Raw genomic sequence first — 17548 nt, forward strand, 5'->3', positions numbered from 1 at the left:
TTTCTTTCAAAAATTCTTGAACGCATTGTCTATAATCAACTGTCTGTCTATCTCTCACAGAACAACCTCCAAGATCCCAAACAGTCTGGCTTTAAAGCAGCTCACTCTACAGAGACAGCCCTTTTGGATGTCTCTGAGAAGCTACATACTGCTAGATCAGCCAAACTATCATCCGTCCTTATCCTCCTTGACCTTTCAGCAGCGTTTGATACGGTCAACCACAAGACTCTCTTATCCTCCCTCAAGAGTCTTGGGATTTGCGGATCAGCTTGGGAATGGTTTGCCTCCTACCTGGAAGGACGCTCATATCAAGTAACATGGAGGGGAGTGACATCTGCTCCACGCAGACTCTCCACTGGCGTCCCACAGGGCTCAGTACTTGGTCCTCTTCTTTTCTCCTTGTATACTCACTCTCTTGGTGAAGTTATTTCATCACATGGGTTCTCTTACCACTGCTATGCTGATGATACACAACTTATCTTCTCTTTCTCACCCTCAGATGCCACAGCTTCTGACCGGATCTCAGCATGTCTGGCAGAAATTTCATCATGGATGACTGCTCATCAGTTAAAGGTCAATCCTAGCAAAACTGAACTGCTGTTCATCCCAGGTGATTCATCCCCAGGTCACGATCTTGCTATATCTTTGCACAACGATCTGATCTCCCCTTCAGCCACAGCTCGCAACCTTGGGGTAACCATGGACAATCAACTGTCCTTTTCCTCTCATGTTGCAAATGTGACTCGCTCATGTCGGTTTCTTCTCTACAACATTAGAAGGATTCGGCCATTTTTGTCCACACAGACTGCCCAGGTACTTGAAAGTCTCTTGTCATTTCTAGACTGGATTACTGCAATGCACTGCTGGCAGGTCTACCTATGAACGCAATCCGTCCTCTGCAAATGATCCAAAATGCAGCTGCCCGGCTTGTTTTCAACCTGCCAAAGTTCTCACATACCACCCCGCTGCTGCGATCCTTCCACTGGCTTCCGGTAGCTGCACGCATCCGGTTCAAAACACTGATGCTGGCCTACAAAGCCAAAAATGGACCAGCTCCCTCTTACCTCAAAGCCCTCATCATTCCTCGCACTGCACCCCGTAACCTCCGATCTACCAGCACTGCTCGACTGGTTCCACCATCTCTCAGGGTAAGAGGCAAGTATCTTCAGGAAGCACTTCAACTAGCACTTCTTTCCTTATCCTTTGCATTTAAAAAAAAAAAAACAAAAAAAACTTTGACACTATTTCATTGTAACTTTGAGCAAATGTTTTAAACTCATGGTATCTTAAGTATGTAACCTAGTGAACCAGCATTAATGTATTCAGTGTTAGAGATTTAAGCACTTATGTACGTCGCTCTGGATAAGGGCGTCTGCCAAATGCTGGAAATGTAAATGTAAATGTAAATGTATTCTCCACCTGGTCTTCCAAAATTCGCAGTAGCTTTTCCATATCATGATCATTGAGCTGCATTTGTCTGAGGTGCTCTCTATCAGAGAAAATCACCAGGGGCAAACTACGCAAATCCAGACCACCGATTACAGCATAATCAGGGAGAATGTCCATCTGGGTTTCGCAAGAAAAAACTGCATTGCAGGAAAGAGTGTCTGGTACTAGGTTACATGTTCCAGGCTTATTACTGATATCAAAGTCAAAGTCCTGCAACCGCAGAGACCATCTAGCCAGCCGGCCAGAGAGGTTAGGGCGAGACATTAGCCAACGGAGGCTGTTGTGGTCTGAGAAAATAGTCACGTGAAGACCCTCAATGTACGACCGGAAGTGCTCTAAGGCCCATATGACCGCCAAACACTCCTTTTCTGAGGTAGCGTACGATCTTGCATAAGCCACCACAACATCTCTGCCCCTGTCGTCTCTTTACATGAGAGCAGCCCACATCACATCACATCAGTATGGACAAAGAAATGGAGCGAAAAGTTGGGAAACACCAGGATAGGTGCAGAGGTCAGCTTAGCTTTCAGGAAGTCCATAGGTGCCTGACATTCACTGGACCAAACAAAGGGAACATCCGTCCTGGTAAGAGCAAAGAGAGGTTCTGCATGACTAGCATACTCATGGATAAAGCGTCTGTAGTAACTTGACCCAAAAATTGTCTGACTTGTTTGACACAAGTGGGTGGCATGAATTCAATCACAGCTCTCACTTTTTCCACACTTGGCCGGATTGCCCCCTGCCATAACATTGTAGCCAAGAAAGGTGAGCTCGCTTCTGCAGAATTGGCACTTTGCAAGCTTAATCAACAGGCCTGCAGTCTCCAGCCTTGTAAGAACATCCTTCAGGTCAATGATGTGCTGGTCAAAAGTGGGTGATGCCACGACAATATCGTCTAGGTAGACGGCACAAGACTCTGCCCAGCAAGGACAGAGTTCATCAGCCTCTGGAACGTGGATGGAGCGTTGCACAATCCGAACGGCAAGACCCGGAACTGGTATAACCCACAGTGAGAGATGAACGCAGTCATAGGCTTAGACCTCTCTGAGATTGCCACTTGCCAATAGCCCCTGGCTAAGTCAATTGTGGAGATGAAACTGCCCCTTGCCAAAAAGTCGAGTGATTCATCGATCCTCGGAAGAGGGTATGAGTCTTTAACCGTGAGCTTATTAAGTGCCCGATAGTCAACGCAAAACCTGGGTTCTCCTGACGGTTTATGAACAATTACGAGTGGGGCGGCCCAAGGACCCGAAGCAGGTTCGATTATTCCTTCCCTCAGCATATCTTTGATTTGAGATTCAATTAGCTCCTTCTTGGCAGGAGAAGTACGGCAAGGGGCAAGGTGAACTGGCTTAGCGTTTCCAGTATCAATCTCATGTACAGAGAGATGTGTGACCCAGATGACCATCGAACAACACTCAAGCAGTTCAGTAAGCACGCATTTCTGATCCATGTCAATTGCAGCCTCATTAACTTTGTCAGACAAGAGGGGAGACTCATTTCCCAAGCATGAGTCATTCGAGATTTCCAACAAGTTTATACCCTCTATCTCATCTGAAGGTGGCAAAACATCACCCAGGACTACAGTCCTGGAGGGTACATGAAGAGTCACTGAGGATCTGATCAAGAAGTTCATCCCCAGGACAACTGGAGAGGAAAGATTTCCAAAAACAGCAAATCGTTGATAAAAGCGCTGACCCATGAAACCCAGCGACAGCCAGATTAAACCAAGTGGGCAGAAAGGCGCACCATCTGCAAGCTGAACAGGGGGTGAAGACCAAGATTTCATGTGTGCCAACCCCACAGGTAAGTTTGAAACCACAGCCGAATGTATTGCGGACAAGGATGCACCGGTGTCAAGATTGGCATCAAAAGCATGCCCGTAAAGATTTACTTTCCCCCTGAAAGGAGTGTTCCAGTGTGACGTAGAAGCCACATCCTCAACATGACCTAGCACCTGGTCTCTTACAGACGTAGTACGTGAGCGAGGCGTATTTACATCAGACGTTGTGATTCCCTCCTCCATTGTGCTTCGCCGTCCCCTGGGAGGCGAACGCCGCATCCCTCGTGTGGAACAGTTTGGGCAAGTATGAGTAGTAAAACCGGGCAAAGAGCATTTAAAACAATGGACATCTTTAACTGGTGCACTGTTAGGTTGTGTCTTAGGCAAACAACCAACGCTCGGACCAAGAACCACATGAAGCTCATGAGCCCGTAAAAGAAGGTCCATGGCCAACGGCATGGGTGTGCCATAAAGCGCGAGTCTGTATTTCTCCAGTGCATGTTTCCGAATCACATCAATTTGCTCTTGCTGAGGTGGAGGGGTTTTCAGTTTACGGAACTCGCCTAGCATGTGAGCGACAAAGGTAGGTAGGGGCTCCTCGGGCATTTGCCTACGATCTAAGATACCCCTCAGGATACGTTCTTGACTGTCCAAAGGTAAATAGACAATGTTGAAGCACTCACAGAACTGAGCCCAAGCGGTTACCTGGGTGCAAAGTACAGAGAACCACTCCTAGGCTCCTTACACAAGAAACGTTGAAGCTCAAGAAGCATTTGTGCATCCGTGAGGTCCAGAGAGGTTCTGTAACTGTTAAATGTCTGAAGCCATTCCTCAGGACTCAGGGAGCCATAAGCAGCAAACACAGGTGGTTCAAGTCGTGAATGTAACAACAATGAGGAAAGAGCATTTACTGTGCTATTCAGACTGACAATCTATGATTTCGTAACAGTAGGCGTTTTCTCATAGCAGGAATTTGAAGGCACTAACCTTTGGGCCATTGGCTGGCTGCTTGCCATACCATAAGGGGTCGAACTGGCCAATGGAGTGTGATGTGGTCTGACAGGTGTTGTACTCTCATTCCACTCTATGCATTCCCACATGCCTTTCTGCAGGTCAATCGAGTCACAGACACACCGCTGTAGGACCCTCACCTCAGCCTGTAACTGTTGCACTTGAGTCCTCAAGTCGCCAAAATGTTTCTGCACCCCTGTTGTGAGGGGGGAATCATCGAATGCAGACCTGTCATCTAAATCAAACTCAAGGTCAGGGTGAGAAGCCATATTGCACACAAGCACAAGTAACCATTAACTGGACTTATTTGGAATGAAAAAATAAAATAAATAAATAAATAATAATAATAAAATAAAATACACACTATGTAGACAATAATATATCACAGAAATATTGTAACACAACCAGCATAAAGATATTTACTTGATGCACCAGACAGAAAAATTCACCCCACAATATAACACAGCTTCGCTTAGCAAGTGTTAGCACATTTCATCCAAAAACCATACAACCACATGGATTGTCAGTATTGTGGAGAATTCTACTAGATAATACACACAATTTTGTCGAACTGAAGCACTCAACAGTAACACAAAATGGCGGTGGCCGACCGCATGTTGACCACTGTTAGCATGCTAATCAACACGATTCGCTGGCTGTAAAAAAACGCAAAACTTCACCATTCGTGGAAATCATCCTCACCAAGGGGGTGGCGAAACAAACGCCAACATTTATGCAGGTGGTAGCAGACGTTAATTGTCAGGAACCAGCAATCCAATGGAAAAATACATCCAACAAGGGAACTTAAAGATTCAGTCGTTCGGGCGACAATTTTTAACGTGGTCGGAGTGTTAGATTTGACCCGGGGAAAAACAAGGTGACTTAAAAAGGGAATAAACACTCGAGGCAAACAGCAAGTTATCCCAAAAAGCCATTGTATTTCATCCTCTTCAGCAAGCATATCCAACATACACACATATAAATGGAGTAAAAGTGAAGTAGAAACAAAAACACTCGGTTCCCGTCACAAAAGAAAAGAAAAACGTTGGTTTGCTCAACTTAAAAGGCAGAAAAACAACAACACGTCTGTATATATTCAACTTCGTGCTAGCTCTGCCTGGCGGATGCGCACTCACCAGTCTAAGCACATACGTCAGCAGAACTCTCATAAAGGCACAGTAACACATAAACCATTGCGATATTAAAGTGGCCGTTACAGATGGTGTGAGAACAATTGCATAAAACAATTTTTTTCTGGTAATGTTGCAGACTTTCTATACAGAGAACATTGTTCTTTGTCTCTCACATACACATACACCCCCCCCCACACACACACACACACACAGACACACTCTTGTCCCTACCATAATTAGTCTTACAACATATGGCCATAATCATTCTTTATGTTACCAACCATGGGAACTAAGGGAAGTATAGGTTCACATCCTTATAAGATCTGACTTCATTTGGGTAACTGAGAGGTCACCTAAACACAGATGCACACACACATACCAACACACACACCAACTACACCCTCCCTTTTCTTGTACGACTATATACTCCTGCTTTTCCTAATAAACTTTCTCTCTGAAAGACTTTGACTAGTATGTTCATTGAGACTTCCCCGAGTACTCGCCGGGAACCAGAAACTGAGCAGAGGTCGAGAGGCTGAATTTTGTTACCCTGTCCAGGCAACAGATGAGAATTCCTCTGTCTTCTAACAAAGGCTCCTCTACCATGTCTTCTACTTAATCTATTGTTTGAATCTTTAAATGAAGGAGTTAGACTTAGACCTTTTTGTCTTTTTCAGGATCCTCACAATGAGAGGCCTTGTTTTTATTAAAAGTGTGTAATATATGTAAAATAAAAAGAAAATTACAAATAAAAAGTCCTTCAAATAATCAAACAGTATTAGAATAAGTTATTAAGATGCAAACATTATAACAAACCAAGAAACACTATCCAAGTTTGTTCTACAATGCATTCTATTGTAGACAGCCTTGGGACATATTATACTCTAGGTGCATCATGGAACAAACGCAACCTGCACCCTGTAGGTCGACAGTGCCGGTGGCGGTCGTTGTTAACCCGGGCCTCGACCGATCTAGTATGGAATTCACACTGATGACTCGCCTGTTTACATCTGCCATGTTTTACGCCAGATGCCCTTCCTGATGCCTTCCTCGACCATCGTGAGTGACTACTATTATGAAGACTACTGCTTCTAGCATGGACATACACACTGGTCTCAGTGGGTTATCAAAATAAATTTATTATACAGAAACAGCCTAATGTTAAAGGAAAACTGCACATTCATGAAAAAATTAAGAATATGGCCTTGGGGTCTGTAAATAATAATCAGTGAACTCGACTGAGTAGAATCTGACACCTAAACAGAGCAATTTTTTAACTACAATATTTATATTTACATTTTAATTTAAGAGATTTTTTGTCCTGTGGCATTGAATGTTGCACTGATATTAATTAACAGGAGATCAGACCTCAAAATTTACTATTTTAACAATTCATTCATTCATTTTCTTCTCGGGTCACAGGGAGCCTGTGCCCATCTCAGGCGTCATCGGGCATCGAGGCAGGATACACCCTGGACGGAGTGCCAACCCATCGCAGGGCACAAACTCTCATTCACTCACACACACACTATGGACAATTTTCCAGAGATGCCAATCAACCTACCATGCATGTCTTTGGACCAGGGGAGGAAACCGGAGTACCCGGAGGAAACCGCCGAGGCACGCGGAGAACACGCAAACTCCGCACACACAAGGCGGAGGCGGGAATCGAACCCCCAACCCTGGAGGTGTGAGGCAAACGTGCAAACCACCAAACGACTAAATTCTGTGATGAGGCCTAAGTCCTGATCAGAGATAAAACTAGATATTAAAAATAGATGTGCACACATTATTTATTTTGGCTGCATCTTGAAGCTTAAGCAGGTTTACTCAGGTTTTGTACAACAATGAAAAAGTCGTATAGGTTTGGAGTTTGTATATGATTGTAGGCATCAAGCTCTAGGGTGAAATCAGAAACATAAAAAAGCTTTAAAAAGTCTACATTGTTTATGAAATCTGTCTTACAAATTCTAAAATTCTCCCACCACACAAGATAGTCTGTCATGATCTTAACCCTGACATTGTATTAAATGTTTCAAAGATCTTTTAACAAGAAATGTTGGGTTTTCTGAGACAAAGAGCTGTTTTTATAAATCCTCTCTGTTCTAGATTTAGCAGGATGTGGTTTTGTGTACATACAGAAGCAGTACAGAAACACAGCAATGAATAATGCCATCCTGTGCTTTGTGGTCATATGGATTTGTACATTTTCATAACAGCATTTTATTTTTACTTTGACTTTAAGTTTTATGTTAAAGGTATTTACATCATTAGCAAGGAATTACAGCACATTTTATATATACAGTACTTATATACATTTATAAACACTTATATATACTTATATATACTTATATACTCTTATATACACTTATATATACTTATATTCTTATATACAATTATATACATTTATATACACTTATATATAATACTTATTTACCCCCAGATGCCAAGCTTGCTATGAACAAACATTATGCAGCCATTAGCACACAACAGACTGCTCACCTGTAAGCTGCCTTTGATTTTAATTACTTAAACAAGACAGTGGATGGAGGAACTCTTCTCCAACTCTGACCCTGATGCATGTGGCAGGGCATACAGGCCATCAGCAACTATAAGCCCAGCAACTTCCCCCATCAACCACATGTCTCATTCCTGAACAAGCTAAATGACTTTTGTTCTCACTTTAACAGTAACAACAGGAAGAAGGCCACTAAAACCAGACCCTCTGAAACCCACCAGCCGCTCACACTCACCTTCTCTGATGTCTATGCTGCACTGGACAAGATCAACTCACGCAAGGTCCCGGAGCAGATGGCAGCTTTTTGGACTTTAGCTCAGCATTTAATGTTGTCATCCCTTCCACTTTGGGATCTAGGCATCAACACCTCCCTCTGTCACTGGATTGTGGACTTTCTGACCAACAGACTCCAGCATGTCACGTCAGGCCACATCCACTGCATGGATCTAATTCCATAAAGTTTGCTGATGACAGAGGACTTGTCCTGTACCACTAACAGCTCCAGCCTGGTCAAGAAAGCTCACCAGCGCTTGTTCTCTTTGAGGACACTGAAGAAACATCACCTGTCTTCAGCCATCCTGGTGAACTTCTATCACTGTGCAAGTGAGAGCATCATGACCATCAGTGTCACAGTCTGCTATGGGAACTGCACAGCCCCAGACCACAAAGTACAGGTGGTGAAAACTGCCCAACACATCAGTGGACTTTACTACCAGCCGTTGATGTCCAAAAGAAAACACTGTAGAAAAGCTCACATCTTTTTGCAGCAGAAATGACTTCATTATTTATTACTTATGGAAAAATTGAGGCAGAAATTTTAGATTACTAATTTAGAATCAAACAATTTGATAGATAATGCTGTAGATACCAATATGAATATAATAAATGTACTGTTTGTAACACACACACTTCCATCCAGTTGGATGTTTAGTCATGGGAACGACTTCTATAGTAATTTTAAAAAAATATTTTATTAGACTTTATTAATAAGCTTTAATAGTCATCAGTATTTAAAATGAGGTGTGTTTTTATTTCTGTTTCCTCCTTCTAGCCTTTTGTTGATACGTAATCATGTGATCTTCAACATCAGACCACATCCTGACTTCAGTGACTGAATGTACCTGATACGCTGAGTGAGCAATAACTACAGAGCAGTAAAGAAGGAAAAACTCACACACACACACACACACACACACACACACACACACACACACACACACACACACACACACACACACACACACACACACATACAGGCAGGCTGAGAGGACAGACAGTAGGTAAGAACATTTCTTGCAGATTTATAGTTTAGACAAAAAGGTTTTCAACCACACCAGAGTTTACACAGAGTCGTTTGTACTGAATGAAATGCAAAAAAAAAACATTGAGTGAGTGACAGTTCTGTGGGAGGAAAATGCTCAGAATGGTTCAAGCTGCCAGGAAGGATATAACAACTCAAAAAGTATGTTGAGCAGAAAAGCAAGCATCTCAAAATGTACAAAACATACAACCCTTGAGCTGGATGGGCTACAGCAGAAGACCACGCTGGGTTCTTTTTTACGTGAGCCTGTGTCCATGATAGCCTCAGGTTCTTATTCTTGGTGGAACCTGATGTACCTTCTGCTACTGTAGCTCATCAATCATTTTGAGATGCTTTTCAGCTCTGCACAGTTGTAAAGACCAGTCTGATTATTTTTATCTGATCTCATCAAGGTGTTTCAGTCTGCAGATCCTCCACTTACAGGACATCAGTGTCAAAATCAAACTCTTGTTTTCAAAAAGTTCATGTTTTTTACACATTCTGATGGCTGAACATTTCCCAACACTGCAAGTCTGTATCTGCATGAGGGAAAGCCTTACACTGCAGTGGCATACATAAGACTACATCAGAACTATATTAACCATAAGAACTGTGTGTGTGTGTGTGTGTGTGTGTGTGTGTGTGTGTGTGTGTGTGTGTGTGTGTAGATATGTATGCATTTGTTTTACATTTACTATGACACCTGATGTATACATTCCTGTTTAAAACCAAACTAATTCTAGATTAAGAGACAAAAAGGAAAGTGAAATGAAGCTTGTAATGAGATCATTTCCTCCTGTAGTGTAGAATAAAGAGAATAAAAAGGTCACAGCTCTTTTGTTCCTTTCAGTTCACAGGTATGATGAGGTGCGTCTTGTTTCTGGCTCTGATGGTCTCTGAGGTTTGTGGTCATATGAATCTACATGACTACTGGATGTCCTGGAAAAAAGAATTCAATAAAAATTACAGCAGTGTGGTGAGAAGTTTAATTAACCATTTAATATATGTATATAAATTACACAACTGTTTCACAAAAGATGTTATTATCTTATTATACACTAATACATTAAATAATCACATACATTAAATAAATGTCACATACACAATCATACACAGTACAGCATGTGGTGAATTGTTCTGTACGACTGTCCGAGTCAGAAGAGTCAGGAATAGAATTTAAAAGTGGAGTAAAATGGAAATAAATTGGAATTAATTGTACTATAAAATGGGAAAATTTACAGATAAATATATAAATATAGTGACTGATATTATATGATATGAATATAGTTTTGGTGTTCATAAATAAAGTGTGAAATGTGAACGGCCTCCATGAAGTTCCATTGTGTGGATGTCTGAGGTCCACAAGCTCCACTATCTTCCACAGGAACACCAGAAATGTGAAAATCAGACTAACATCAAGAGCCAGGATTTCTGGATGAATCTAATCCACCCCAGCAGCCCTTCATTAAAGAGTTAATCTACCTCAGTAACTTCAGCCCTAATGATGGGTAAATGCTCCTCTGAGTCCTCCAGCTCTTTGCCACAATGTCTACAAGGTTGAATGAAAGTCATTTTCTGTGAACTCACTGAACACTTCCAATAGTCTCTGAGTTCTTGCTTTCTCAGCTGCACTACACTTTGTCTGTCTGCTGCTTCTGGAGTTCCACAAGTTAAGAAAGGTTCCTTTTACAGCTTAACATTTTCCTTCACCGCAAGGTGTCCACAAGGAGTTTGAGGATTACCACCACAACAGGTCACAGAACAATGTCTGAGACCAAAACAAGTCTAAATGAGTTTAAATGCCAGAAAGTCACATACAAGTCTAAAACCAATACAGAACACGCCGTGACGTTGTTTGGGAAGTCGTGGCCTAATGGTTAGAGGATTTGGCTCCTAACCCTAAGGTTGTTGGTTCGAGTCTCGTGCCGGCCACGGCTGAGGTGTCAAGCAAGGCACAGAACCCCCCCAACTGCTCCTCCAGCATAAATGGCTGCCCACTGCTCCGGGTGTGTGTTCACGGTGTGTGTGTTCACTGCTGTGTGTGTGTCACCATACTTAGACGTATGTTTCGTCACGTCACGTCACTAGAGAAACCAAGTCAAGTCCCGTTTTATGAAAAAAATAAAAGCTCCAATCCACATGAAGTATGAAAATTTTTTTTGTGTTGACTGTTTTCTTTTGTTTTAATGTAAGACTATGTTGTGGGTTTGTGTGTCAGAGAGAGGAAACATACAGGAGAACAATCTGGGAGCAGAATGTTCTGGAAGTGATGAAGCACAATGAAGAAGCTGCAGCAGGACAACATACCTTTACCACTGGGATCAACCACCTTTCAGACATGGTGTGGGCCAGTTCTTGTGTTTCTGTGATGCCCATGGGGTTATATACAGGGCTATAACCTCCTTCTTTTTATCCCTGTGTGTGTGTGTGTGTGTGTGTGTGTGTGTGTGTGTGTGTGTGTGTGTGTGTGTGTGTGTGTGTAGACCGCAGACGAAGCCAATGCTAAACTGAATGGTCTGAGGGTGGATAATCTTTCTTCTGAAGATGCTAATGATAATTTCACCTTTCTGAGTGATTCCTCTCTCCCTCCCAGTGTGAACTGGACTGAGGATGGATTTGTCTCCCCTGTACAGGACCAGGTAAATATGTACAGGGTGTTAGGGGCTTTGAACAAATATTATATCTGCTTTTCTTTGGTAAACAATTAAATGTAAATGAAACAATTACATTTGATTTCATCTTTGCTCTGTGTGTGTGTGTGTGTGTGTGTGTGTGTGTGTGTGTGTGTGTGTGTGTGTGTGTGTGGGGTGACTGCAATGCCTGCTGGGCGTTCAGTGCAGTTGGAGCTTTAGAAGCTCAAATGAAGATGAAGAAGGGTCGTCTTGTTCCTCTGAGTGTTCAGAACCTGGTGGACTGCAGTTCTGAGGAGGGAAACCGTGGCTGCTCTGGAGGCCTCCTGACTAATGCCTTTAATTACATAATAAACCACAGGGGCATCAGTAAGGACGCTGACTACCCTTATGAACAAAAGGTATTTTTTATACATTCCTACACATATTCAGTCATTTACGTTCATCCCAAGTTACTTCTATGCAATGTAAAAATGCAATAATTAGTAATATATAGAAGTGCAGCACCTACATGAAACAATTAGTTTGGTCCAGCACAACCTCGTGTTGACCAAGGTAAGAGATCTCCATCGTAGATACAAAGACCCACTTTCCCACTTCCAAAACTGGCTTAGCATTCTCCATCTCCACTTTGTCTTAAAAGTCATTTCATCTGGACTGAAGCATCCTCAGTAAATACACAAGAGAAGGAGATTTCTGCAGAACAACCTGTATCTGTAATAATCATTACTGGATGACAAAAGAACAGAAGAATATAAAGAGGTCTGTTTACCTGGTACCCATATCGAAGGCACTGTAGATGTGTGTAGGATTTCATTCAAAGTCAAACTTTATTTCTCTCTGTGTGTAAACAGTCCTTAATAAATGTCATGGAGGATGAGAACATCAGTCACGGAGACTTAATTTTTTGATTATAATTATTATTATTATTCATGAATATTTAGTTAATAGTTTTATTTTATTTATTTTCTATTACAGTTTTAATTTTAATATGTAGCCCAGGCTGTGTATCAGTTATGACACAGGACTCAATAAACAGATGTTTTATTCCAGACTACATGTTAAACAGTGCAGAGTTAATTATACAGATTTGGGGAAATTAAAGTAGGAAGAGTAAAATTAATCTGGAGTTACTGAAAATTAATAAAGTTTGTCTTACATCAGAACGGATCTGTCTCATTTCCAGACAAAACTGTAGGAAGTAAATAACTAACCTAGGTGCTGGACTACTGACCAGATGGTCATGAGTTTGAATCCCACTTGAAGGTGGGGTCTCCTATGTTTGAGAAATGCTTCAGAAAGCTGCGTTGGGCCGACAAACTAAACAAAAATCAAAACAAAGGTGTAGCCAATGAGCAGAAAGGGGCGTGTCTTGTCAATATGTGCGGATAGAGTGTTCAGTGCGCGTGTGTGACGTTAGCAGAAAGAGGTTTTAACATCGACATGGAGGATAAAAACAAAGAAAAGAGAAGAAAGACTTACGATAAGGACAAGAAGTAGGACGTGTTAATGTAGGATCAGCTTTCCAGCGCTGGAGAGAACTGAAGGAGCAGGAAGTTGGCCACATATTCACAGGTTGGTACGGAGAGCCTACCTTTAAAGGAGCGGTGCACGATGTTTGAAAGCCAATGATGACATTTGAAATCACCAAAACAACAGACAACAGAAACCCAAATGGGTGTCACCCCTGTTTTGATAGCTCCGCCCACACATACATATGTAACCTAGGCAACTATTATGGTGGAACCTGCTGGGGCAGCTGGCCGAGGGTATATTTTTATCAATAAATGAACAGAATGAGTAATACTACGGTAATACAGATGTGTTTTTGTAGTACTGTGTGTTGTACCATGAAAGGTTTAGCTCCGTTTCACGCGGAAGACGACGTTCAACACCTAGAACCCGAGGCAGAGGTAACGGCAGGTATCCACCATGTCATTGTTTCAATCGCTTTCTGCTAATGTCTGAACACTCTCTCCACCACATAATGACAAGACACTCCCCCTTATGCTAATGTCACACATGCGCACTGTACACTCTCTCCACCGCATAATGACAAGACACGCCCCTTTATGCTAATGTCACACATGCACACTGTACACTCTCTCCCCCGCATATTGAGAAGACACGCCCCTTTCTGCTCATTGGCTACACATTTGTTTTGTTTGTCGACTCTTGCAGGACATGTCAGCGTCTCCCACCTGGTTACACATATGTCATTTGTTACTTGTTTAATTTACCACATAACATACAGTCAGATATTTAGACCCACTGCAGTGATGAGAATTTTTTAACAGGAAATAAAATTGTTCAACATTAACATTATTATCTTTATTATGACATTTTGGTATATTTCTTATCTACATGTTCGTTATATAAAATCATTACTATTAATGTTGTTTTAACGGTTTAATAAGAATGATCCACACATATAACCTTGTTGTCACATAATATCTCATTGTGTAGGTTGGAGTTTGCTTCCCTAGTCATAAATATGGACGCTGTTCTGGTTTCCTGGTTCTTCAGCGTTATAATGAGTTTGAGCTGCAGAAGGTGGTGGCTAACATCGGGCCGGTTGCAGTAGGAATTAATGCTAACAATTCCACATTTTACCATTACAAGACAGGTGAGACACACAGGACAATTGTCAGCTGTTTATAATGAACTGTATGTGCATGTGGATCATTAATACCTCAAACCTACTATATTTAAATTAAACATTTAAAATAAACAACTGCAAAGTAAAAGTCTTGAGTCTGAGTTACAGTAAATTATTGTATGTCACACTGACAGAGACGGCTGTAAAAATGACACCATAGTGTTACTAGTGTCTCTGTACCTGTAATAATAACACTAGTGTCTTCTGTAGTATTTTTGTCCGACGTGTTTTTGCAGTTTTTTAACAGAACAGTTCAAGACTTTACAGATATGATGATTGTGTCGTTATATTAGATACTGAAAGTGTTCTGAACAATGGACTGTTTAATTAAACACACAATTATTACATGTATCTGCTATTTAATTAATTAATATTGTAAAAATACTACAGTTGAACTCCTCCAAGAGTTTGAGCCAACAGTTAGTACAGATACATGAACACTGTAAATGCTTTATGGAGAAACACATGATCCTGGTGTTAAAGAACAGTCCACCTTTGTAACTGACTGCTCAATTATGTGCTTAATATTAAAGACCTCATGACTTTTTAGTAGGTTCCACTAGTCTAATGTGTGTGTGTGTGTGTGTGTGTGTGTGTGTGTGTGTGTGTGTGTGTGTGTGTGTGTGTGTGTGTGTGTGTGTTAGGTATTTACAATGACTGTTCTGAAGCTCAACCACTGAATCACGCAGTTCTTGTGGTTGGATATGGAAAAGAAGATGGGCAACAATACTGGCTGATCAAAAACAGGTTAAACACACACACACACACACACACACACACACACACACACACACACACACGTATACACACACACACACACACACACACACACAAACATATAAACACACACACACACAAACATGCACACAAACATATACACACACACAACACACACACAAACATACACACATATACACACAAACATATAAACACACACAGACAAACATATAAACACACACAAACAACACACACACATACACACACCACACACACACATACACACACACGCACCACACACACACATACACACAGACACACACACATTAAGTTTTTTTGATATAGAAAGAAAATGATGGATTCTGACCCCACTGGATAAAATGCCCCTCTCTCTCTTTCCCAGTTGGGGTGTTAACTGGGGAGAAGGAGGATATATGAGACTCCAGAGAAACAACAATCAGTGTGGAATCAGCAGCTACAGTGTCGTCCCCATTGTCTAACCTCATTTCTCTCATTTCAGATTGGAGTTTTTTTTCCTTTCCTTGCTGTAATTAACTAATTTTATTCATTAATCTCTAATAAAATGTTAGTCTTCTGTACGTACGTATGCATGTACACAACATCTGGTAGTTGTGATGAAAAAACATTTCTGTTTTTACAATGAACAGAATCCAGAGCTGCTTATATTGTACACCATGTGGTCCATTCACCAGGTTACTGAACATAAATGTTTGTTTTTAACATCACTGCGTCCTGATTCATTTCTCTGGACCCTTTGGACTTGTGTGATTTCTCCTGAGCTCAGTTCTCCTTCTTCAGTGACTGGTTTCCTCTGGGACTTGTTGTTTGTCTCTTGTAGGCATCTAGTGACCTCACTGTTGTCTCGTGTGTAAAGCTACATAAAACTTCCAATGCTTAGACATTAAATAACACACTTTTTAGTGCAAACATTTATTTAATTTGTTATTTAAGACCAGAACTGTATATTATCAGATTAGCAGCCCAAGCTAAGTGTACTAGCTTGCAATTTTGACAAGCTTGCTTTGTGTCGATCTTTTGCTAGATGAGAGAGCAATGCAATGGTGTCTTATTCACATTGTTTATGTGTACACAAGTTATCAGTGAGCTGTAGGAGTTGGAGCTCTCTGTATTACTGCATCATTTACACTTATAAATCTTGGAGGAAGCCGCACTCTTCAGGTTCACCAGGTGCTCTAATTTTTTAGATTTGGGAGTCATTTGCCTCAATGACTATCGTCCTGTTGCGCTTACTCGCATTGTAATGATGTTCTTTGAGAGGCTCGTCATGAGGCACATCATGACCAAGCTACCACCTTCCCTGGACCCCCTGAGGTTTGTGTATCATCCGGACTGCTCCATGGACAATGCCACTGCCACGGCCCTCCATCTTGCCCCCACACACCTGGATAATAAAGACATATACATACAAATGCTGTTCATAGACTTATGTTCAGCATTTAACACAATCATCCCTCAGCACCTGCTTAAGAAGCTGTTCACTGCTGAAACAAGAGATGGTTGTGGACTTCAGAAGAGCACAGAGCGAATACTCTCCGCTGATCATCAAGAGCACCAAATTTCTTGGTGTTCATCTAGCAGAGAACTTCACCTGGTCACTCAACACCAGCTCCATCACCAAGAAAGCCCAGCAGTGTCTCTACTTCTTACAAAGGCTGAGAAAGGCACATCTCCCTCCCCCCATGCTGATTACTTTTTACAGAGGGACCATTGAGATCATTCTGAGCAGCTGCATCACTGTCTGGTTTGGGAACTGTACCATCTCTGTACCAAGACCCTGCAGCGGATAGTGAGGACAGCTGAGAAGATCATTGGTGTCTCTCTTCCCTCTATCATGGACACTTACACAACATGCTGCATGCCCACACACCCCTCACACATACTCTTCACCCCACACACACCCCTCACACACACTCTTCACCCCACTGCCTCCTCTTCTGCCTCCTCTTCCTCGAGGTTGTCCTACATTTACATTTACATTTACAGCATGTGACAGACGCCCTTACCCAGAGCGACATACATAAGTGCTTAAATCTCTTACATTGAATACATTAATGCTGGTTCACTAGGTTACATACTTAAGATACCATGAGTTTAAAACATTTGTTCAAAGTTACAATGAAAAAGTGTCAAAGGTTTTTTTTAATGCAAAAGATGAGGAAAGAAGTGCTAGCTGAAGTGTTTCCTGAATAAGTAGGTCTTCCACACGCTTGAAAATAGCCAGTGACTCAGCTCGGACCTCTAGGGGAAGTTCATTCCACCACCTTGGTGCCAGAACAGAGAAGAGTCTTGTAGTATACTTGCCTCTT

General features: G+C 41.8%; 1 protein-coding gene and 1 gene segment (V, D, J or C); both read left to right on the forward strand.

The window, feature by feature from the left end:
* LOC113642202 overlaps positions 1–17548 on the forward strand; it is a 74386-nt gene that overhangs the window by 11238 nt on the left and 45600 nt on the right.
* LOC113642169 (cathepsin S-like) lies at positions 9019–15943 on the forward strand. Its single transcript, XM_047819843.1, has 8 exons — positions 9019–9174; positions 10045–10170; positions 11413–11535; positions 11678–11833; positions 12001–12225; positions 14291–14450; positions 15128–15230; positions 15604–15943. The coding sequence occupies exons 2-8, from the start codon at positions 10054–10056 to the stop codon at positions 15698–15700; spliced, it is 981 nt and encodes a 326-aa protein (XP_047675799.1). The 5' UTR covers positions 9019–9174; positions 10045–10053; the 3' UTR covers positions 15701–15943.

Source organism: Tachysurus fulvidraco, chromosome 10 (assembly GCF_022655615.1).
Source record: "Tachysurus fulvidraco isolate hzauxx_2018 chromosome 10, HZAU_PFXX_2.0, whole genome shotgun sequence".
Taxonomy (NCBI): domain Eukaryota; kingdom Metazoa; phylum Chordata; class Actinopteri; order Siluriformes; family Bagridae; genus Tachysurus; species Tachysurus fulvidraco.